Source organism: Salvelinus namaycush, chromosome 11, assembly GCF_016432855.1.
Source record: "Salvelinus namaycush isolate Seneca chromosome 11, SaNama_1.0, whole genome shotgun sequence".
Classification (NCBI taxonomy): domain Eukaryota; kingdom Metazoa; phylum Chordata; class Actinopteri; order Salmoniformes; family Salmonidae; genus Salvelinus; species Salvelinus namaycush.
In genome coordinates, this window is record NC_052317.1 from 7245748 (window position 1) to 7268961 (window position 23214).

General features: G+C 42.0%; 1 protein-coding gene across 1 annotated transcript in view; it reads left to right on the forward strand.

Moving 5' to 3' along the window:
• LOC120056249 (SH3-containing GRB2-like protein 3-interacting protein 1) overlaps positions 1-22837 on the forward strand; it is a 46710-nt gene extending 23873 nt beyond the window's left edge. The window contains exons 3-23 of the mRNA XM_039004499.1: positions 437-500; positions 806-842; positions 1059-1115; positions 1678-1735; positions 9517-9686; positions 11884-11908; positions 12157-12220; positions 12436-12536; positions 13534-13597; positions 13814-13914; positions 14783-15541; positions 15796-15917; positions 16258-16408; positions 17376-17435; positions 17864-17975; positions 18446-18601; positions 18727-18859; positions 18968-19170; positions 19321-19385; positions 19570-19734; positions 19990-22837. Of these exons, the coding sequence (XP_038860427.1) occupies positions 437-500; positions 806-842; positions 1059-1115; positions 1678-1735; positions 9517-9686; positions 11884-11908; positions 12157-12220; positions 12436-12536; positions 13534-13597; positions 13814-13914; positions 14783-15541; positions 15796-15917; positions 16258-16408; positions 17376-17435; positions 17864-17975; positions 18446-18601; positions 18727-18859; positions 18968-19170; positions 19321-19385; positions 19570-19734; positions 19990-20012 (2690 nt within the window). The 3' untranslated portion in view covers positions 20013-22837. The remainder of the gene's footprint in view (positions 1-436; positions 501-805; positions 843-1058; positions 1116-1677; positions 1736-9516; positions 9687-11883; positions 11909-12156; positions 12221-12435; positions 12537-13533; positions 13598-13813; positions 13915-14782; positions 15542-15795; positions 15918-16257; positions 16409-17375; positions 17436-17863; positions 17976-18445; positions 18602-18726; positions 18860-18967; positions 19171-19320; positions 19386-19569; positions 19735-19989) is intronic.
• The last annotated feature ends 377 nt before the right edge of the window (positions 22838-23214 follow it).

Below are 23214 nucleotides of genomic sequence, written 5' to 3' on the forward strand. Positions count from 1 at the left end.
ACCCTCATGAGGGAGACAAATTAGAAAAAGATATGTGGGATTTTAGTAACGGAATTACAAAGCATTAGGCAATATTTCTGAAACTTACAGAAGATAAACAATTTCTCCAAAAGTACATTTAAGTGTTGATATTAGCTAGCAGGGATCTTTATGTCAACATTATTGAGTATTTCGGATACCTTTTAAGACCTTTTTCTGGAACATGTTTTCCAGAAATCAAAGCCTTTACTTATGCCTACTTTTTAAGATGGTTGTATCTATGCCTTCATTTCCCCAAAATATACTCTTAGCTTTCATTTGACACCCAATTTGACATGCTCCTATGAACTTTACATGTTGGTGCTCATGGGTCCTTTTACATGGAAATGCCCATCAGTATTTCATTACTCTCTCGAATTCACTTTCACTCCTTCTTCTTCTCTTTCTTCGCTGCTAGGACTGAAAAAACGTACCAGGAAGGCCTTCGGGTTACGAAAGAAAGAGAAGGATACAGATTTCACGTAAGTGTGCACGAGTAGACAGTTTAACATGCAGAATTAAACACCTGGCACCAAGACATTTAAAAACATGACATAATTCAGCAGCTAGATTGACTTTGGTAACACTTACTTGATTGCAAGTCCATAGACATGCAGTTTGGATATTACTGCATGTTGAACGTCTATGAACTATCCCAGTGTTGTTTTTTAATTTTGGTCTGATAGCTGTTTGAGAGGTCATTTAGAACTTCTGAGCTTTCCACTACTATTGTCAAAGTAGTCTTACCTGCTGCTTCTGTCTTTTCGTCTCGTGTCTCTCTATACAGGGGCTCACCTGACAAAGATGGAGTAAGTACGCGAAAGGTAGACTACGGGGTAAACAATCTATGTGATGTCCTTGATACCCTTATTTTTCACTTTTATTTTTATTTCTTTTTTTTACTTCTCTTTAGTTGAATGTTTCGCCATTGTGAATTGTGTTGTTGTTGTTTTTTTCCCAAGCTATGTGTATTTCAAATATGGGTATGTAGAATGCTTGGTGTTATGAGAGTTTCTCACTCACACGTTCCATTATCACAGAAAAAGACCAACGGGGCTCCAAATGGCTATTATGGGGAGATTGATTGGGATCGATATGTAAGTACATTCATACAGCACAGTGCAGTAAGTAATCCCTGTATAGTGTCAGTAATTAGTAGTAATACAATGGGGTTAGTGAATAAGCAATAGCAGGTATAGGGAGCACAACAGGAAATGGTTGTCAGAACTCATACTCATGGCGTGACGATAAAAATGAAGAGCTATTAAAAGTTCAAAACCGTTCATGCAATACTTTGCTTATAATCGGTAGATGTTTCAACCACAAAGGGCAAACCACATTCGAAACTTTACTTCCCTCAACCAGACGTCACTTCTGCTTCTGCTCCCTATAGCTTTCCTGATTTATGGCAATCAATCATCCTCATATAACATTGAATTTGGAATCAAAACGTGATCTCTGTTTTCAGAATCGTACATAAAGTTTGTGTGAGTCTGAACAAACAAGCATCTTCAAACATCTTTAGTTATGGAAAAACAGGATTGCAGTTTTTGTGTGCATTTAACCACAAGCATGAGAGAAGTGACGGTGTTCGTTGTCACACAATGTCATAAACCATGAATTTCCCACTTAGTTATACATATTTACTTCCTGTTACAGGCAACTCCAGATGTGGATGCTGAGGGCTTCAGTCTCAGACCCGGAGAGGAGGGGGAAAATATCCTTTGATCAGATGTAGCTGATGTAGAATGGCTAGCTAGTTATCGGTGCACTAGTAGTGGGAATCTTGCAAGTGCAGCCACCTGCTCTGAGACCTAGTACTGTTGCTGGGCACCAAGAAATATTTGACATTTTGACATTTTTGTCATTTATCCAGAGCGACTTACATTTGTGCAGTCATCTTAAGACAGCTAGGTGAGACAACAACACAACCGTCGCAAGTACAGTTTCCCTCAACAAAGTTATCAAATCCAGTCAAACAAATACGACAAATGTAGACCTTACCGTGAAATGCTTACTTACAAGCCCTTAACCAACAGTGCAGTTCAAGAAGTGTTAAGAAAATATTTACCAAATAAACTAAAGTAAAAAATGTATAAAAAGTAACACAAAACATAACAGTAACAAGGCTATATACAGGGGGTACCGGTACCAAGTCAGTGTACGGGGGTACAGGTTAGTTGAGGTAATTTATACATGTAGGTGGGGTGAAGTGACTATGCATGGATAATAAACAGCAGCACTGTACAAAACAAATGGGGGGGGGGGGGGGGTTGGTGTCAATGTAAATAGTCCGGTGACCATTTGAATAATTGTTCAGCAGTCTTATGGCTTGGGGGTAGAAGCTGTTAAGGAGCCTTTTGGTCCTAGACTTGGCGCTCCGGTACCGCTTACCGTGCGGTAGCAGAGAAAACAGTCTATGACTTGGGTGACTGGAGTCTCTGAAAATGTTATGGGCTTTCCTCTGACACTGTCTATTATATAGGTCCTGGATGGCAGGAAACTTGGCCCCAGTGATGTACTGGGCCGTACGCACTGCCCTCTGTAGCGCCTTACGTTCAAATGCCAAGCAGTTGCCATACCAGGCGGTGATGCAACCGGTCAGGATGCTCTCCATGTTGTAGCCGTATAACTTTTTGAGGATCTGGGGACCCATACCAAATCTTTTCAGTCTCCTGGGGGGAAAAAGGTTTTGTCGTGGCCTCTTCCTGACTGTCTTTGTGTGCTTGGACCATGATAGTTTGTTGGTGATGTGGACACCAAGGAACTTGAAACTCCCGACCCGCTCCACTTCAGCCCCGTTGATGTTAATGGGGGCCTGTTTTCCTGTAGTCCACGATCAGCTCCTTTGTCTTGCTCACATTGAGGGAGAGGTTGTTGTCCTGGCACCACAGTGCCAGTTCTCTGACCTCCTCCCTATAGGCTGTCTCATTGTTGTCGGTGATCAGGCCTACCGCTGTTGTGTCGTCAGCAAACTTAATGATGGTTTTGGAGTTGTGTTTGGCCACGCAGTCGTGGGTGAACAGGGAGTACAGGAGGGGACTAAGTACACACCCCTGAGGGGCCCCAGTGTTGAGGATCAGTGTGGCAGACGTGTTGTTGCCTACCCTTACCACCTGGGGGTGGCCCGTCAGGAAGTCTAGGATCCAGTTGCAGAGGGAGGTATTTAGTCCCAGGGTCCTTAGCTTAGTGATGAGCTTCAAGGGCACTATGGTGTTGCATGCTGAGCTGTAGTCAATGAACAGCATTCTCACATAGGTGTTCCTTTTGTCTAGGTGGGAAAGGGCAGTGTGGCGTGCGATTGAGATTGCGTCATCTGTGGATCTGTTGGGGCGGTATGCAAATTGGAGTTTGTCTAGGGTATGCGGGAGGATGCTGTTGATGTGAGCCATGACCAGCCTTTCAAAGCACTACATGGCTACAGACGTGAGTGCTATGGGGCGGTAATCATTTAGGCAGGTTACCTTCGCTTCCTTGAGCACAGGGACTATGGTGGTCTGCTTGAAACATGTAGGTATTACAGACTCAGTCAGGGAGAGGTTGAAAATGTCAATGAAGACACTTACCAGTTGGTCCGCGCATGCTTTGAGTACATGTCCTGGTAATCCGTCTGGCTCCGCGTCTTTGTGAATGTTGACCTGTTTAACTTCTTCTGGCTGCAAGCCCGAGGCCGCCCACAACATGACAACAGCCACTTCAAGTGCAGGGCGCGAAATTCAAAATATATTTTTTAGAAATATTTAACTGTCACACATTAACAAGTCCAATACAGAAAATGAAAGGTACACATCTTGTGAATCCAGCCAACACGTCCGATTTTTAAAATGTTTTACAGCGAAAACAGCACGTATATTTATGTTAGCTCACCACCAAATACAAAAAAGGACAAACATTTTTCACAGCACAGGTAGCATGCACAAAGCCAACCTAACTAACCAAGAACCAACCAAACTAACCAAGAAACAACTTCATCAGATGACAGTCTTATAACATGTTATTCAATAAATCTATGTTTTGTTCGAAACATTTGCATATTTCAGGTATAAATCATAGTTTACATTGCAGCTACAATCAGAAATTGCACCGAAAGCAGCCATAATAATTACAGACACCAACGCCAAATACCTCAATACTCATCATAAAACATTTCTGAAAAATACATAGTGTACAGCAAATGAAAGACAGGCATCTTGTGATTCCAGACAATATTTCCGATTTATTAAGTGTTTTACAGCGAAAACACAATATAGCGTTATATTAGCTTACCACAATAGCCAAAAACACAAGCCATTTCCCAGCAGTAAAAGTTAGCGATCGTAACAAACCAGTAAAAGATATATAATTTTTGACTAACCTTGATATTCTTCATCAGATGACAGTCCTATAACATCAGGTTATACATACACTTATGTTTTGTTCGAAAATGTGCATATTTAGAGCTGAAATCAATGGTTATACATTGTGCTAACTTAGCTACTTTTTCCCACAACGTCCAGATTTTTTTCTGACACTTTTTCTGACACACATATTCTGACCAAATAGCTATTCATAAACATAACTAAAAAATACATGTTGTATAGGAAATGATAGATCCACTAGTTCTTAATGCAATCGCCGTGTTAGAATTCTAAAAATAATTTCATTTCGACATACAGCTTCGGTATAGCTAGAGTACCCAAAAGCTGGGCGCCGACGACTAGTTCACATGTACGACAGATATATGAAATAGCATCATAAAATGTTTCCTACTTTTGCTGATCTTCCATCAGAATGTTGTACAAGGTGTCCTTTGTCAAGAACAATCGTTGTTTGGATTTAGAACGGCCTCTTTCCCTCTCGATTTAGCAAGCACACTAGCCAAGTGGCACGAATCTCTCCATGTCAACAAAGGGAAGAGAACGGAACACGGCAAAACTCCCGAAAAAATGTCAATAATCTGATTAAACTATATTGAAAAAACATACTTTACGATGATATGGTCACATGTATCAAATAAAATCAAAGCCGGAGATATTAGTTGTCCATAACGGCAGCTTATCAGAAGGCAAATCCAGGTTCCTTCTCGCGCCTTCCTGAAAACAGGAAATGGGTGACACGTCATTCCAAGAGCTGTTATTCCACTTCAGACCAAGATAAACACCCCATTTCTTCTCTCACCGCCTCTTGACATCCAGGGGAAGGTGTATGACGTGCATGTATACTAATACGTATCATGCCCATTTATAGGCAGGACCTAGAAGAGAGCATAGTTTTCAGACTTTCCACTTCCTGGTCAGGAAGTTTGTGCCAAATGAGTTCTGTTTTACTCACAGATATAATTCAAACGGTTTTAGAAACTAGAGAGTGTTTTCTATCCAATAGTAATAATAATATGCATATTGTACGAGCAAGAATTGAGTACGAGGCCGTTTGAAATGGGCACCTTTTATCTGGCTACTCAATACTGCCCCTGCAGCCAAAACAGGTTAAAGGTCTTGCTCACATCGGCTACCGAGAGCGTTATCACACAGTCATCCAGAACAGCTGGTGCTCTCGTGCATGCTTCAGTGTTGCATGCCTCGAAACGTGCATAAAGGCATTTAGCTTGTCTGGTAGGCTCGCGTCACCTCTGCAGCTTGCTTCTGGGTTTCCCTTTGTAGGGTTTCCGCAATGGTTTTCAAGCCGTGCCACATCCGACGAGCGTCAGAGCTGCTGTAGTACGATTCGATCTTAGTCCTGTATTGACGCTTTGCTTGTTTGAGGGTTTGTCTAAGGGCCTAGCGGGATTTCTTATAAGCGTCCAGATTAGTGTCCCGCTCCTTTAAAGCGGCAGCTCTTGCCTTTAGCTCGATGCGGATGTTGCCTGTAATCCATGGCTTCTGGTTGGGATATGTACAGTATATCACAAAAGTGAGTACACCCCTCACATTTTTGTAAATATTTGAGTATATCTTTTCATGTGACAACACTGAAGAAATGACACTTTGCTACAATGTAAAGTAGTGAGTGTACAGCTTGTATAACAGTGTAAATTTGCTGTCCCCTCAAAATAACTCAACACACAGCCATTAATGTCTAAACCGCTGGCAACAAAAGTGAGTACACCCCTAAGTGAAAATGTCCAAATTGGGCCCAAAGTGTCAATATTTTGTGTGGCCACCATCATTTTCCAGCACTGCCTTAACCCTCTTGGGCATGGAGTTCACCAGAGCTTCACAGGTTGCCACTGGAGTCCTCTTCCACTCCTCCATGACGACATCACGGAGCTGGTGGATGTTAGAGACCTTGCACTCCTCCACCTTCCGTTTGAGGATGACCCACAGATGCTCAATAGGGTTTAGGTCTGGAGACATGCTTGGCCAGTCCATCACCTTTACCCTCAGCTTCTTTAGCAAGGCAGTGGTCATCTTGGAGGTGTGTTTGGGGTCGTTATCATGTTGGAATACTGCCCTGCGGCCCAGTCTCCGAAGGGAGGGGATCATGCTCTGCTTCAGTATGTCACAGTACATGTTGGCATTCATGGTTCCCTCAATGAACTGTAGCTCCCCAGTGCCGGCAGCACTCATGCAGCCCCAGACCATGACACTCCCACCACCATGCTTGACTGTAGGCAAGACACACTTGTCTTTGTACTCCTCACCTGGTTGCCACCACACACGCGTGACACCATCTGAACCAAATAAGTTTATCTTGGTCTCATAAGACCACAGGACATGGTTCCAGTAATCCATGTCCTTAGTCTGCTTGTCTTCAGCAAACTGTTTGCGGGCTTTCTTGTGCATCATCTTTAGAAGAGGCTTCCTTCTGGGACGACAGCCATGCAGACCAATTTGATGCAGTGTATTGCGTATGGTCTGAGCACTGACAGGCTGACCCCCCACCCCTTCAACCTCTGCAGCAATGCTGGCAGCACTCATACGTCTATTTCCTAAAGACAACCTCTGGATATGACGCTGAGCACGTGCACTCAACTTCTTTGGTCGACCATGGCGAGGCCTGTTCTGAGTGGAACCTGTCCAGTTAAACCGCTGTATGGTCTTGGCCACCGTGCTGCAGCTCAGTTTCAGGGTCTTGGCAATCTTCTTATAGCCCAGGCCATCTTTATGTAGAGCAACAATTCTTTTTTTCAGATCCTCAGAGAGTTCTTTGCCATGAGGTGCCATGTTGAACTTCCAGTGACCAGTCAGTATGAGGGAGTGTGAGAGCGATGACACCAAATTTATCACACCTGCTCCCCATTCACACCTGAGACCTTGTAACACTAACGAGTCACATGACACCGGAGAGGGAAAATGGCTAATTGGGCCCAATTTGGACATTTTCACTTAGGGGTGTACTCACTTTTGTTGCCAGCGGTTTAGACATTAATGGCTGTGTGTTGAGTTATTTTGAGGGGACAGCAAATTTACACTGTTATACAAGCTGTACACTCACTACTTTACATTGTAGCAAAGTGTCATTTCTTCAGTGTTGTCACATGAAAAGATATACTCAAATATTTACAAAAATGTGAGGGGTGTACTCACTTTTGTGATATACTGTATGTACGGTCACTGTGGGGACGACATCGTCAATGCACTTATTGATGAAGCTGATGACTAAGGTGGTATACTCCTCAATGCCATTGTATGAATCCCGGAACAGCAAAGTCAGTGCAAGTAGGAAAAGACAAGTACATTTTTTAATATATTTTTTAAAATTGGTGTGGCTCTTCTAGGTCAGGTATTGAAGGTGCTTCTTTGGGTGGCGAGTGTTGATTGGTGCAGAGGATCCCTGATTCCGGCCCAACTCGGGGCAGACAGGGATGGAAGCTATGCTGTGTCTTGGGACACTGACTGTTAAGTTATTGACCCGTTTAGCTAGCTGAGTCATTGGGCCAGTGGAGCTCAGTGTTAAATAGGCCAAATCAATCAGACCACCTCTCTATCTCTCTCTATCTTTATGCTCTACATGTCAGTGACCCTTGCCTGCAGGACCAAAAGAGGGCCAGTAGGTGAAAGGCAGTGTTGGGGAAGCTAGTTTACCAAGCTTCCAATTACTTCACACTGAAAGAAGTTAAGCGACACTAAAGTTACCGTGAAGAAAAATATAGTTTACTTAACCAAAGTTACTTTGGAAAAGTAGTTCACTTCATCTAAACTGTCCTTTCTAAATCTGAAATGTCATAGACTACAAATTGCAAGAATAGATCACTCTGGAGTCGGATGTTAAAAGAATGTGTAATTTAGGCTATTAATAAACTCACACACTATTATTCAAGCAAAAAATTAGGCAGGTCTGATGCCGGAAATGTAAGAAAAGTATTGCCTACATCACCCGTATTTTGTTTAATTTTTGCAAAAAAGAGTCTCACTATTGTTATTTTACTGCTGCTCTTTAATTACTTGTTACTTTTATTTATTTTTCTTATCCGTATTTTTTTTTAACTGCATTGTTGGTTAGGGGCTCATAAGTATGCATTTCACTGTAAGGTTGTATTTGGCGCATGTGACTAATACAATTTGATTTGATTTAATATCATATGTTACGATTTGTATGATATGTATCAATTTGTGGATGTCCATCATCCATTTCATATGATATGTTACTTCGCACAATATGTTACAAATTTTCAATACGTATGATATGTTCCGAATTCCAACGGCTAACGAGAGCTAACTAGGTGGCTATGGTTAGGGGTTAGGGTTAGCTAACATTGTAAGTAGTTGTGAAGTAGTTCAAATGTAGCTAATTAGCTACAATGCTAAAGTTGTGGTATTCAATGCTAAGGTGCAGTGGTATTCAAACTTTTTCAGCGGGCACCCCATTTTTTTCACAACAATTTCTCACGACCCTACCCCACGCCAAATCTAATGATACAACCTTCAAATCTGTACATTTAGATTTTTACATCAACAAATAACATTCAATTCATTACATTTTCATCTCTTGAAAGGAAACCAATAAATACATTTACTCAATACATATTTTTTTTCAAATTATCTTTCTCAAAAAAAATTGTATATTACCCATAAAATAATAGGCACTCATAATTTTTTGTTCCCAATTATTTTTTATTTTATTTTATTGACCCCACTGCAGTTTCCCTGTCGCGATATGGTCCAGAGTATGTGTGAGGATTGGTCTTTGATGCCCTTAATTTAATTTAGGGATCAAATTACACTTTGTGGTACCCGAAAGATAGGGAGTGGACAATCTTTAGTCATTTAGTTTATTAGAAATGCATTTGGTGCTCCTTTGTCTACCCTCTCTCATGGACAAATCAAATCAAATTGTATTGTCACATGCGCCGAATCCAACAGGTGTAGACCTTACAGTGAAATGCTTACTTACAAGCCTGTACAGACGTACGTAACATAAATGTATCTAACCATAATGGAGAACGTCCCACAGTAACGCAAGATTTTTGTTCTGGGTTTCCAAGATTAGGTTATGGGTGCCAAGATTACCCCTGTGCACCTCTGTAATGTCACTCTTTGTAAAAAAATATATTGTTCCTTAACGAGTGTTCACCAGCTCCCAAAGGCAAGCAGCACTTATTCTCCTCCAGCGACTCGGAGGACGAGGACGACAAGAGGAAGTTCAAGATCAAGATCAAGCCGTTGCCTGCCGACACTGCCAAGTGTGCCGTCCCATCTATGGACGAACTGAAAGCTTCAGTTGGGGGCTTGGCTCTATCTCCCTCTCTGGTGAGCCCTTGGTGTTATATCTGTATGTAATTGAAGTAGGATGAAGTTATCCCAAGACGCTGCTCTTGGGTTAGTTTAGCATATTTCCCACTAATGGTTAAGGATAGGATTGGGGGAGGGGATGTTGACCTTAGATTTGTACCTAGTAAAGTAGGTTAAGGTGCAATGTACCTGACCAGGGCTTGAACTCGGGTTGCTATGACCAAAGGCCACGGCCGTAACTCAGTCTCTCCAGGATTTAGCCGGGTTTTTTGATGTTGTGATATTTGCTGTCAAAAATGCTTAATTTTGCCGCTGCAATTCGGAAATTTTATAAGGCAATATGCAACGATTTTGTCCAATTTGTTGCGAAAATGCGCTGACGAGGGAAAAGGTTTGTTGACGTGTGGCTTGATTGAACCATATTATGCAGCAAATGTGCGGTGATTGGGTGAAATTGCAAGCTCTCTTTTTGTACTGCGGTGATGGGTCAGTTTTATGTGATCATATTGCGATGATTGAACTGTTTTATGCGGAAATAGTGCTGTGATCATTTAAATTTGCAGGCCCTCACATAAATTTGCAGAAAATTGCTAGCTCTCTTTGGCGTTTTATATAAAGTATTACTGTATATGAATCTGTTTGTTGAAACTTGAGACCGCTACAGCCAATTCTAGCCGGTGAAATTATCGTGAATGTACTGAACATCTGAATATCTTTCCCTCCTCTCACTTCCTCTCCCTCTTCCCTTTCTCTTCCGTCTCTGTCTCTTTCATCTGTTGCTCTTGTAGCGGAGAAGTCCGGTAAGCCAGTCTTTTTTTCCTTATCTGTTTCACTGTAAAGAAAGAGCATGGCATGGATTCATTTGGCTGTGGATTCTCTTCTCACGTGGATTCTCTTTCCCATACAGAGGCAAAAAAAAATCCCAAGCAGGCAAAATGTTGCATGTGATGTGACATCACTTTCTTTTGTTAGAAACTGATTTTCAGATTCAGAATACTTCATATCACCAGATTATAACCAAGCAACCTCTGCTTTCATGATGAAATCAAGAAAGACGTCATATATTGGTTCTCATCTGGTCAGGTGTAACCCGATTACAACTAGATGAAGATCTAAATGTATTTTTGTTAAAAATACATTTACAAAACGTTCTTTTACAACCTTAATGATGTCATTGACGTCATTGCAACCAGTTTTGCCCGCTGGGATTGGCTCTGGTATTTGAGTTGTTTAGTTATTCTAATTCCTCTCTTTGCATATTAGATATGTTTTATAATATTAACTATTTCCCAATGCATGCCTTTAGCACATTTAAAGAGTATCCTCGGTTAGAATTTTGTTGAAGTTTTATTTTAGTTGAAAACTTTACTTGAACTTCCCTTGCAAGGCTTACATGGTACATAATGCACAATTCTTCACATAACATCTGTTGATAGCCCATTGATTCTGTTTGACCAAAGCTAATTGGTAGGCTAACAAACGGGTTTGTCAATTAAATGACAGCAGGGTCTTGTTCATAGGCACCAAATGGAAGAAAACAGACTGAAGCAGGGAGGGTCTAAATGGAAATGTCCAATATGAAACCCTTTTTAATTTACCGTTGCAAAATGTAAAAATATATATTTTCCGTTCTCTGCCTTAAAGTGCACGACCCAGGCCTATGATAATAACGTAACCTACCAGGTGCTATGTTGTATTGCTGCATTACCGTATGTACAGTAGGCTTTATGGCACTGTGCTGAAGTAAAGGGGTGCTACATTCTTTTCCGTTCCATTTGACTGATTTGTCACTCACTCTCTGACCAGGTCTGTTCTCTCTTCCTTTTTGCTGGTCTCAGAGACGCAGCCCGGTAAGTCGCCACCTGGTGGCTCATTTTAAAAGTGTCTGCACCCAAAACACTTGCAGGGAAATTAATGAATTATTGAAGATTATCTTTTGGTGCTGTCCATTTTTTTATTTTCTACATACCCAAACGCGGCCTTTCAACACCTATTCTCCAGTCCAGCAATATGAAATTTACTGATGGCCTCAAAAAATTTGTCTTTTGTCAGTGTCAATACTTACAGTTAGTTCCTCACTCTATTCTTTCACATTAGCAGGGAGACTCATCCGGGGAAATCAATTATCAGTTGAACTGTTTACCTTCATGTTTCTCATGTGAGGTTAGGATTCCTTTTTACTGTTATACTGAAAATGACTTTATTTTCGTTGCAGGGCTCGATAAAGAGACACCTGTCTTGTAAGTACATTGTTTGTGGAAGTAGTGTAATGCTATTTGTAATTTGTTTGACATCATGTCAGTGTCAACTACCTACACGTACAGTATCATTTCATAGTTCTACACCATCAGTTAAACAATTTGCTTAGGGTTGGAATACATATTGTAGTTACAATAGTTTGAGTGGCTGTCACATAATTTGAAGACCTCCTGTATACATATAATAATATATGATATAATGTTATGATTTATAATATTGTTCTTTCCAGGTGAGGAGATTGCCAGACCCAGACGCTCCACCCCTACGCCAAGCCCCGCCCCCGAGACGCAAAGGTCAAAATTCAAACCCGTGCTAATGCTAACAATGCAAACAGGCTAGCATGTTAATTAACATACTGTATTGTTAGAATTCTGCTAAATGTTATCTTTGGGGAAAATAAAGCTGTTAAATTAAATTTCAACGACACACTACAAGAAAATCGATGCAATCTTGAATATCAGAGTCGTAACATCATATTTATGGAAGTTGACTTTATCATCTCTTGCAGTGAGAGAGTATCCCAGAGTCGCAGAGCATCCCCAGCTTTCTTCGGGCTTCCCCCGGAGACGACCTATGAGACACACAGATATGATAGCAACAGAAATGATGGTAACTCTCACAAGAATAGTCTTTCTGACTGCATATGTGTGTTTGTGTTGCATGGGTTATTAGCTTTGTGTTAGTACAGTATGTTGGTTGATTGCCCCTAATCATAATAATGCTATCTGTAGCTGTATTATCACCCGTGCTTGACTGAAATAGGTGCCTGTGCTCATTTCAAGTGCCGGTACTCTTCATATTCAGCTGCAGGAACCACAATACTTTTGAGCTATTCTATAAGAGATGCAGGAACTCAAGCAGTGAATACATATACATATAATAATATATGATATATAATATTAGTGATATTGGGTTGTTCCCTTATTATTATTGATGTATTTATTGTTGTAATGGTTGAACCCCCCCCCCCCCCCCCCCCATATAGAGAATCATTACTGAACTGACTACTGTTTTAGCTGGACTGGGAGTCAATGTGTGAGTTTTGGTCGCCCATTTGCCTGCCATTGTACTGTAAGCCTACCTAAACCTCTACCAGATCATCATGCATGATAAGAAATACATGGAGTTATCAGTGTGTGTGATCAGGGCTCTAAAATGCGACCAGTTCAGTCGCATATGCAAGGAAATGTTTTCCTGTACAACCATGAGTTTTATTTTGGGAGCAATGTGCGACTAGGATTGTTGTAATGCTGAGGCTCCGCGCTGTACCAGTGTTTTTTCGTTTTTTTCTTCTCCATACTTTTCTCTGCCTACCCTACCATCCCTCCCTAATTGGAGTAAACTAACGGACAACAATACATCTACTGCTACTTACAGCTATTTTGCGCACATCTACGGTACCTGTAGTTAAGTAATTATACATATATTCTTAATTGCCTCTTTTTCAAGTGCTGGATTTTCACCCACAGCGGCCAATCCACCATTCTTTCTGATCTTAACTCCCAAACCCTCCGATGTTCACGGATGAACCTATATCTCCCAGTATAATCCCATTTTGCTCTTTCCTTTTGCAATACATCCTTCCATATTGGGTTGTTCTTTCCAGGTGAAGAGATTGCCAGACCCATACGCTCCACCCTTACGCCAAGCCCCGCCCTCGAGACACAAAGGTCAGAGCTCAAACCCGTGCTAATGCTAACAATGCAAACAGGCTAGCATATTTACATACTGTATTGTTCGAATTTGCGATGGGTCTGCTAAATGTTATCATTGGCAAAAAAATAAAGCTGTTGAGTTCAATTTAATAACACACTACATTAAAATGAAGGAAATCTTGAATATCAGAGTCATAAAATCATATTTGTGTATGTTATCATCTCTTGCAGTGAGAGAGTATCCCAGAGTCGCAGAGCATCCCCAGCTTTCTTCGGGCTTCCCCCGGAGACGACCTATGAGACACACAGATATGATAGTAACAGAAATGATGGTAACTCTCACAAGAATAGTCTTTCTGACTGCATATGTGTGTTTGTGTTGCATGGGTTATTAGCTTTGTGTTAGTACAGTATGTTGGTTGATTGCCCCTAATCATAATAATACTACTAGCTGTATTATCACCCAACAGTGCCTGGTCTGGCTGTGTGTGATACATTTGTGCATGATACTGTATGTTCCCACTGAAGTTCGATAAACTTTTGATCAAGTTTGATATCATGTCTTGCTTTATCATAGTGGTCTGCATAGAGGCCGACGCATGGTGTGACTCCAGACCATACCCTGACTCCCCTCTGACCAGATCCTTTCCCACAGGAGGTAAGGCCAAACGATCATTCATCAGTCATGTTTGTGATTTTAGATTACTACATTTCTAAGACATCTACGGGCCATTAAATCGGCTTGTGGTCCGCATCTGGCCCGCCAGTTTGAGGCAAACGTTTAAGTCAATTGTGTTACTAAGTGTTATAGTAAGTCTATAGACTGACCTAGTGTCACACTCTCTAGTGCCGTAGTACTGTATACTAACTATTGTACAAAATGCAAGTCCTTTGACCAAGTGTCACTCTCGTTGTAGCTCCTCCTCCACTGCCTCCCAAGAACATCCCAGCAGCTAGTCAAGGCTATTCTTTGACTGATTCCTACGGTAATATTATTCTGCCAATGACCATAATTCCCATATCGAAGCAGATTCATTCCAAAACTTAAATGGTTTTATTTGTATTTGTTTTGGAATGAATCAGCTCCCATATTCCCATGCCTCGTGCACAGTTGTCACCGTGAATCGTTGTTCTTTGGACAGCATTGATAGAAGGGCCGCTTTAAGTCAGCAAGATCTCTGAACAATTTTTTTTCCACAGCTGATTTACCCAATGGGAGAATAGTCCCAAGCCCCAACCCTATCTACCTGAATGTCCAATCCCCAGCCTCGTACAGAGGTTCCCCTGTGCCTGATCTGGAAAACGTGTTCGGCCCTATGGAATCTTCCCAGACTAGTGAGGACAGGGCCTCGCCCCGATGGATCAGCTTCAACAGCGAGAGACCGCCCCCACCAGACGAACCGGCCCCGCCTCCGCCCTCTGCCTCTCCTCCTTCCGACTCGCCCCACTCCCTTCTTTCCACCCCAGACTCCCCCTGCCTCTCCCCGGGCCCCCCTCCGGATGAGCCTCCCCCCTCCCCGCCGCCCTTCTCCTCTCCCCCCGACTCTCCCATCTCCATTATCTCTATTCCTCCTCCAGATGAACCCGTTCCTCCCCTGCCTCCCGACTTCTCCCCCCCGGACTCTCCGCCATGCATCGGCATCGATCCTAGCCTGTTTTTGGATGATGAGATACTGGGGTACTCCCCTGCTCCCTCTGGCTCACTGGGGTACTCCCCTGCTCCCTCTGGCTCACTGGAGTACTCCCCTGCCCCTACCAGTCCCATCCCTCCCCCCCTGCCTGTGGAGCGCTACCCTCGGGCGGGTGTCCCTTCCCCTCTGGCGTTCCTGAGGGAAGAGCAGCCTGACTATATGGCCTCGCCTCTTGGGCTGACCCCGGGCTTCAGGGGCACGCCGCCCCCACTCCCCCCGCTCACCTACAGGTCCATGGTGTCCTCCCCCGGACCCTGCCCAGGCAGCGGTGAGTACCACTGTAGGAAAAACATAGAGTGGGTAGATTACCACTGTAGGAAAACATAGAAATCCAATAATTGGATTGGGTAGTGCGATCGTAGTGAAACTGTAATTTGTTGGACATCTATTACTTGGAGTCAATTGCTATCGGATCTAGATGGTCATGTACTCTATATAGTGTAAGTCGTCATAGCTGATCATAACACTTCTTAATAGGGGCCATTTTTCCTCATGTCACATGCCTTTCTTTTCCCTGTACAGGCTCCTCCTCTCCAGCTCGTCCTTCCACGCCCCTGTCAGGAGGCAGTCCAATCCCTCCCCCTCTTCCTACAAGGCCCTCCTCTCGACCCAAACTGCCCCCTGGGAAACCAATAGGAGACCTGGTATGGCACCTACAGTATACTCTTACATGTGTTAGACTTCTGATCGATACCATTAGAATTTATTAGACTTCGGATCGATACCATTAGAATTTATTAGACTTCTGATCGATACCATTCGAATTTATTAGACTTCGGATCGATACCATTAGAATTTATTAGACTTCTGATCGATACCATTAGAATTTGTTAGACTCTCATTATTTGTTTTTTTTCTTCAACCGATTTCCACAAAGTTAGAGGTACTACTTAACCTAACTGCGGTTACTATGCTAACATTACAATGTGTTTCAAAAAGTTTGGTACAGGAGCGGGCTACTGATATTCTCACCCCCTCCCCCAGACTCGACCCTTCAGCCCCCCAGTCTCCGGCAGCCCTCCTCCCTTCGCCCCCCTGGCCCGGGCCGAGAGTTCCTCCTCAATCTCCTCCATCACCTCACTGAGCGCAGCCTCCACCCCCACCCTGGGGAGAGAACTCAACATATCCACCACAGGTACTACCATCCTCCATAAAAACCTCCTTCACCTGTGTACGCTGAGAATACCAAACATTAGGAACACATTCCTAATATTGAATTGCACCCCCCCTTTTGCCCTCAGAACAGCCTCAATTCATCGGGGCATGGACTCTACAAGGTGTCGAAAGCATTCCACAGGGATGCTGGCCCATGTTGACTCCAATGCTTCCCACAGTTGTGTCAAGTTGGCTGCATGTCCTTTGGGTGTTGGACCATTCTTGATACACACGGGAAACTGTTGAGAGTGAAAAATCCACCAGCGGTGCAGTTCTTGACACAAACCGGTGCGCCTGGCAACTACTACCATACCCCGTTCAAAGTCACTTACATTTTTTGTCTTGTCCATTCACCCTCTGAATGGCACACATACACAATCCATGTCTCAATTGTAGCAGGGCTTAAAAATCCTTCTTTGCACTGATTTAAGTGGATTTAATAGGTGACGTCAATAAGGGATCATAGCTTTCACCTGTTCTTAATGTTTTGTATACTCAGTGTATGTCTCTGGTGTTAATACATTCAGTGTTCATCATAATGAACTGTTCATTGTTTTGTCATTTTGTGAGTGGTGGTATGCTCAAATTTGAAGCATAAAATTAGACTTTTGTGGAACAGGTATTTTGACCATAATAGGACAGGCCTTTTGACCATAACGGACAACCTGGTTAAATACTGTGGAGAATGGAAGCATGTACCCTGTACAGAATGATGCATACATGCACACCCCTCGTCATCTTCACCCGCCTAAACACACAATGGTATACCATGCACAATCTGATGTTCTCTCACTTTCTATCTATCCATCACGCAAAAGCTCCCTCTGGCCTTGCCCTCAGTGTCTTGTGATGGGTCTACACCTCCAGTAACTCATCCACCTCTTCTTCTCTTCCTCTCCTCCTGCCTGCCTCTCCCCCATGTCCTCTAACCCTCCCCGCACACACAGAGGAAAAACAGCCAGCCATGGTATGGTTTGACCATGGCCGGTTTTATTTGTCTTTCGAAGGTGAGTCGTACCAGGGTCGTATTCATTAGGGTACACTGCAACAACAAAAAAAGAAGTGCAACGGAAAAGGAAAAATAGCATGTCTTATTGGACAAGTCTCTTTCAGTCCGTTTGGTTCCTAATAAATATGACCCAGTACCAGTGTATGGAGGCTACTGTATTGTACTGCACTACTCTGGTTGTCCATGTTATTCCAGTCTCTTTAAGCATCCTCTTCATTCGTCATTTTATCCCTTTCTATCTGTCCAATCGTCTTTCTTGCCATTTCTATGCTCTTTCACCATGCTCTTCCCATCTCCCCTTCCTTACGCATGTCTGCTCATTTGACCATGTCAGTAGGCTGTTACAGACACAGGAAGTGCTAAAAGTACTGAGCTAGTGTCTTTCTATAGTAATCAACTGTGTGTGTGTGTGTGTGTGTGTGTCAGGATGCTCCAGAGGACCCAGCCCACTCACCATGGGAGCCCAGGACACTCTGCCTGTGGCGGCTGCCTTCACCGAGACCATCAACGCCTACTTCAAAGGAGCCGACCCCAGCAAGTAAGACTAGCATTCCTCTCAATGCTAGGCTAATGGTAACACAAGTAGCAATAGAAATAGGCTTACATTCTCATTTCAATGCTAGGCTAATGCTTACACAAGTAGCAACATTGATGTGAATCAAAGTCAATACTGATGTGAATGCAAATTCATGACAACATGATGTTTCAGCCGGCAAAGCGACCCTCATCAGAATAAATGCAACAAGTAAGATGGCTATGATATTGTTGTTGATATATATTATCACATTGCAGCTATGCCTATTTATTGTCCCCTTTTGCTGTGCCCACAGGGAAATTCATTTTTTTGCCTAGATTGTTCTGAGAATGTGGATATTTTGTAGTGAAATGTAGTTTGCTTGTTTGTGGCATCCCTAAGGATTCTGGGTACTGCAGTTTTTGTCTTTTTCTTTTCTTTTTTGTCTTGACCCATTTCTGAGCACTGAGGTGGCTCTATTCTCCGTTTTTCAGGTGTGTGGTAAAGATCACTGGGGAGATGGTGCTGTCTTTCCCTGCGGGCATCACCAGGCACTTTGCTAGCCACCCGTCTGCCCCTGTGCTCACCTTCAGCATCAGCAACTACAGCCGGCTTGAGCAGGTCCTCCCCAATCCACAGCTACTGTGCTGGTAAGGCTTACTATACCATACACTGACTCACTAATTTGTTTTGGGGCAAGGATTATAAAAATGTAAAAAATGTAGCATGGATTGTGGCCAAATAAAAAATGCTCACGTCATGTATTTCTTTCCAGTGACACCACCATGTCCAATGTGGACACCAAGGAATTCTGGGTAAATATGCCAAACCTGATGAGCCACCTGAGGAGAGTGGCTGACCAGAAGCCTCAAGCAACCTACTACAATGTGGACATGATCAAATATCAGGTGAGACCATCTGCATAGTACATATTATTACATATACTGTATATAGTCACAATTGCATATAATTGTTAAACAAATGCAAAATACTGTGTGTGTGAGTTTCTGTCTCAGGTGGCAGCCGATGGGATCCAGTCGACTCCCCTGAACCTGGCATTGAGTTGGCGTGGCGACGCCACCAGCACGGATCTCAGGATAGACTACAAATACAACATGGAGGCCATGGCCGCCCCCTCGCCCCTCCACAACATCCACTTCCTGGTCCCTGTGGACGGGGGCGTGCACAAGCTCCAAGCCATGATCCCCACTGCTACCTGGTAAGGATGCTGAGTTGCTGACCTGAAATTCTTTTAAAATGTATTTAATCTTAGAATTGTTATTTAATTGTTTTTTTTTAAATTCAGGTTAATGTACTTGAAATAATAATGGCAAGTAGGCAACTATAACTATTTTGTTTTCTCTCTAAGGAAACCAGAGCAGCAGAAAATTATATGGAAGATACCAAGCCTTTCCCAGAGGTCTGAAAATGGAGGTAGGTGATCTTCCTTTCTCTCTTCCTCATCCTCTTCCTCCTCTTTCACTTTTCCTGTCTTCTTCCTCCTTCTCCTATCCTGTCTTCCTCCTCTTCCTTATCGTCTTTGTTTTCATCTGCCTCAACTTTATCGTCATAATCTGAATTATACTCTTCGTCGTCATCATCATCCTCTTTCCTATAGGAGTGGGGGCTCTACTGGGTAGGTTCCAGTTGACAGAGGGTCCCAGTAAGCCGTCCCAGTTGGCGGTGCATTTCACCAGCGAGGGCAGCACTCTGTCAGGCTGTGACATCCAGCTGGTGGGGACCGGCTACAGGCTCTCGCTGGTCAAAAAGAGATTTGCAGCAGGTCAGTGTCTGTGTGTGAGGGAAGCATGAAAATACTGTCCTGATCCCAGATCTGTTTGTGCTGTCTTGTCATCTCCCATGGTCATTGTCACACATTTTGGGATGCCAATCTTGGGCCCTTATTTGAAACTGAATTGAAATGATACCGTTCCTAATCCTGAATGTGACATTGTTGCCTGACCATGCAAACAAGGCAAGACAACACTTTGGCAATAGTTGAAATTCCCTTGATTGAAACCTCTGTGTTTCTTTACAGGGAAATATCTGGCGGACAACTAGTCACCACTGTTGTAAAATGACACCCTTTCACCCATACAATGGCTTTTGATTGTGAGGATGATGAGAGTCTACTACGGATTCTTCATTCAGGCTACAAGCTACCAACTGGAAAAACAACTGAAACTTTACACTTGAGCCGGGAACTGTGGATGCTGGGATAGAAGCAACAACGGGATGTGATGTAATTCACAAAGTTCACCAGGGTATCACTTTGTTTTGACACGCTCAACACAGTAGTCTCTCACTGTTGGGGTTAATGCAAGTAGTACAGCCTTTTCCCGTTCTGTGCACCTCGAGGGTTGTCGAGGCAAAGATAATGAATTCAACACGTACGTTTATCAAAGTCATTTATCATTGGCACCACATACAGTAATCCAGTTTTTTTTTGTGAGAAGAAATGTGTGAATGGGTGATGATGGAAGATTCACTGGACAGATTTATGTGAAAAGATATAGATACTGTTAGCATTCATTGATAATTCAATAGATTATGAAAATAACTCCATTCGCTATGATGACATTTAGATTGTATTATTTGATGCTTTTTTTTCATTTCTCGGGTTGGTAAAACTAATATGGCACCAGCTGGTACTGTACCAGCAGGTTGAGGCCCACAACTTGGAGTCAACGTGGAGACAACAACATGTATGTGGTGGTTGTGTGTTTGCTGGGAGGTCAAGTGGTTAATGTAATGGTTCACATTGTTTACCTGATTGTGGATGGCAAAAACAAAGCAGGCTGCCTTACAGGCTGGTTAGTAGAGTTGCCTTGGACCAGATAAATGACTGATCTGTTTGTCCCTTAGAGTTGTGTCCATCTCCAGGAGGCTTAACCAAGCAAAACTGGTTGAAATGACATCATTACAATGAGAAACTGTTTGAAATTCGTTCTTTATGGCGTCAATTCAACCAGTTTGAACCAGTTTGGCCCACTGGGAAATATAACCGGAGGACATCAACGAAGATGAAAAAGTGCTACAATAATTATTTATCTAAAATAGAATACTAATGTACGTATATGTAATGGAAGCCCCTAATGTTATGTTTCTTTTGTTGTTTTTCCACCGTGTGGAGTAAATAGGTGTTTTATCATTTTCTAATAGCAATATATTCAAAATCAATTTGTAAAAAAGAGTAAATATGAAAGATGTTTCCCTTTGGACATATGGGTGTTTCTGTGTATTGTCAAATAAGAGTTATGCTATACGGTGGTGTTAGCCTTCACAATACATAACCATTTTTAAAAATGATCATTTCAAGTTTCATTTCTAACATGGATTTCCTGTAATATACTGTGACTGTCCATGGTTAAAAAAAAAAAAAAGGTACAGCATGAAATCTGCGTTACTCAAGAAGTTGTTTTTGGTACATTTTACTTTAACACAATACTATTTATTTCAAGACATTTAGGACGCACAGCATCACACAATATGGAGTTGAAGAAAAAATAGCCATCAAGAGTCACCTCCTTATCCAATGCTATTCCAACCTAGCCTGGTTAAACCAAACAGTAGTGAACGTAGCATTCAGTCTAGTTTCACCAGGCTAATTCAGACCTACGCCTTTTTATAAAGTAAGTGTACTATGTGATTGCCTTCACTGTAACCTTTAGTCACTTCATCGTGTTTGACCGTTCACCTAAAGCGTTGACCTTTGGCATAAACTCCAACAACATTACCACACTTCCATGATATATTGCAGTTAATCCTCTTATGCTTTTTCTTGGTTAAGGAAATGGGATGTTCCAGGTGAACAACAGGGAGAACAGTCATTGATCATATCAATCAAAATCATTTTGGTTTATTACAAGAATTCAGGGAGAACATCTCCAGAGCAGAAGCCAAGAGACATTTCTAATTCCCCCTTCTCTAAGCAGACCCTTAAATTCTAATCTGGTAGCGCCAATGTTCTCTAAACAACAGCCAGAGTCTTCTACAAAGTCACGACAAAAGACAGTGACTTTGCCAGCTGCTACACAGTCACACAATGTTCATCATGTCATCAATATAATAGCTGTGTGTCCTCGGCTCAGTGTACCTCCGGTCTGACGTCAATCATTGTCAACAATATGAGTTTCATACATAACATAGAGCATCCAGTCTAGTGACCATCAACCTGTGATACAAATGAGTGTCACAAATAGAATACTTGAAATCATGTGTATTACATAAAAAGGCAAAATATAAATATGCTAAGAATTGTGTTAATTACTCTTAACTGAATATTAACTTTATTACACCAACAACAAATTATTTTGCATAACTATAATTGTTATGCTCCTGCCCATCTCAAGGAGAAAATGTTTTGTGTATTATTTTATGCATTTTCACATCATTATAATGTTAATAGCCTTACATTACCTCAGATGTTATTACTCATTTCCAAATCAACATATTCAAAAGGAGTCACAAACAATGACAAACATCGCTTTTTGTCCTTGATATTATCACTAACTATGGTACTATGACTCTTTTGTCCTGGTTGCAAACTTTTATTTCTTTGTTTGCGCCTTACTGGTCCTTAAAAAAGAACGCACAAATATCAAACTTCTCTCCAGATATGTAGAAGCAGCAATTTATAAAGGTTTCAATAATGCTTACATGTTTTATTATTTGCCTTATTTTGGATTAGCATATTTCCAGCCAGTAAGAGACTTTCTGTATGTTTTTGTTCTATGAAATATGTTTTTTTTTGTCTGTATTTATTCACTGCATAGGACACATTTCATGTAAACATTTCATGTAAATTTCCCATCCAAAGATTTTAAGAGTGAAAATATAAAAAAATTAATATAATGTGATAACTTTACCTGGTTTACTTGGTAATAAAGAATGGGAGAATATTGGAAATTAAAATTGTCTTTATTTTTTATATTTACCAATATTACAGGTGAAGATGAATATACACTACTCTTTTGGATAGGTTATTGAATGTGCATTGCTGTTGCAATGTTGTTGTTGGCAGATGCATTGGAGTGAAAGAAGTTTTCCCCACACACCAAACTGTGCAGGATATAAAACCCTTCCTCCAAAACTGAGGTTGACAGGAAAACAGAATGCTCTGGATGGCTACAATATTTCCTTTGACTCGTGAAATTCTGATTTAGGTAAGAGTGTTGTTATTTTGAGCTGAACAAAAATGGTACAATTTGCAATGTATTTACAACTTTGGGAACTTGTCTGTCGCGCACTCTACACTGTGTGT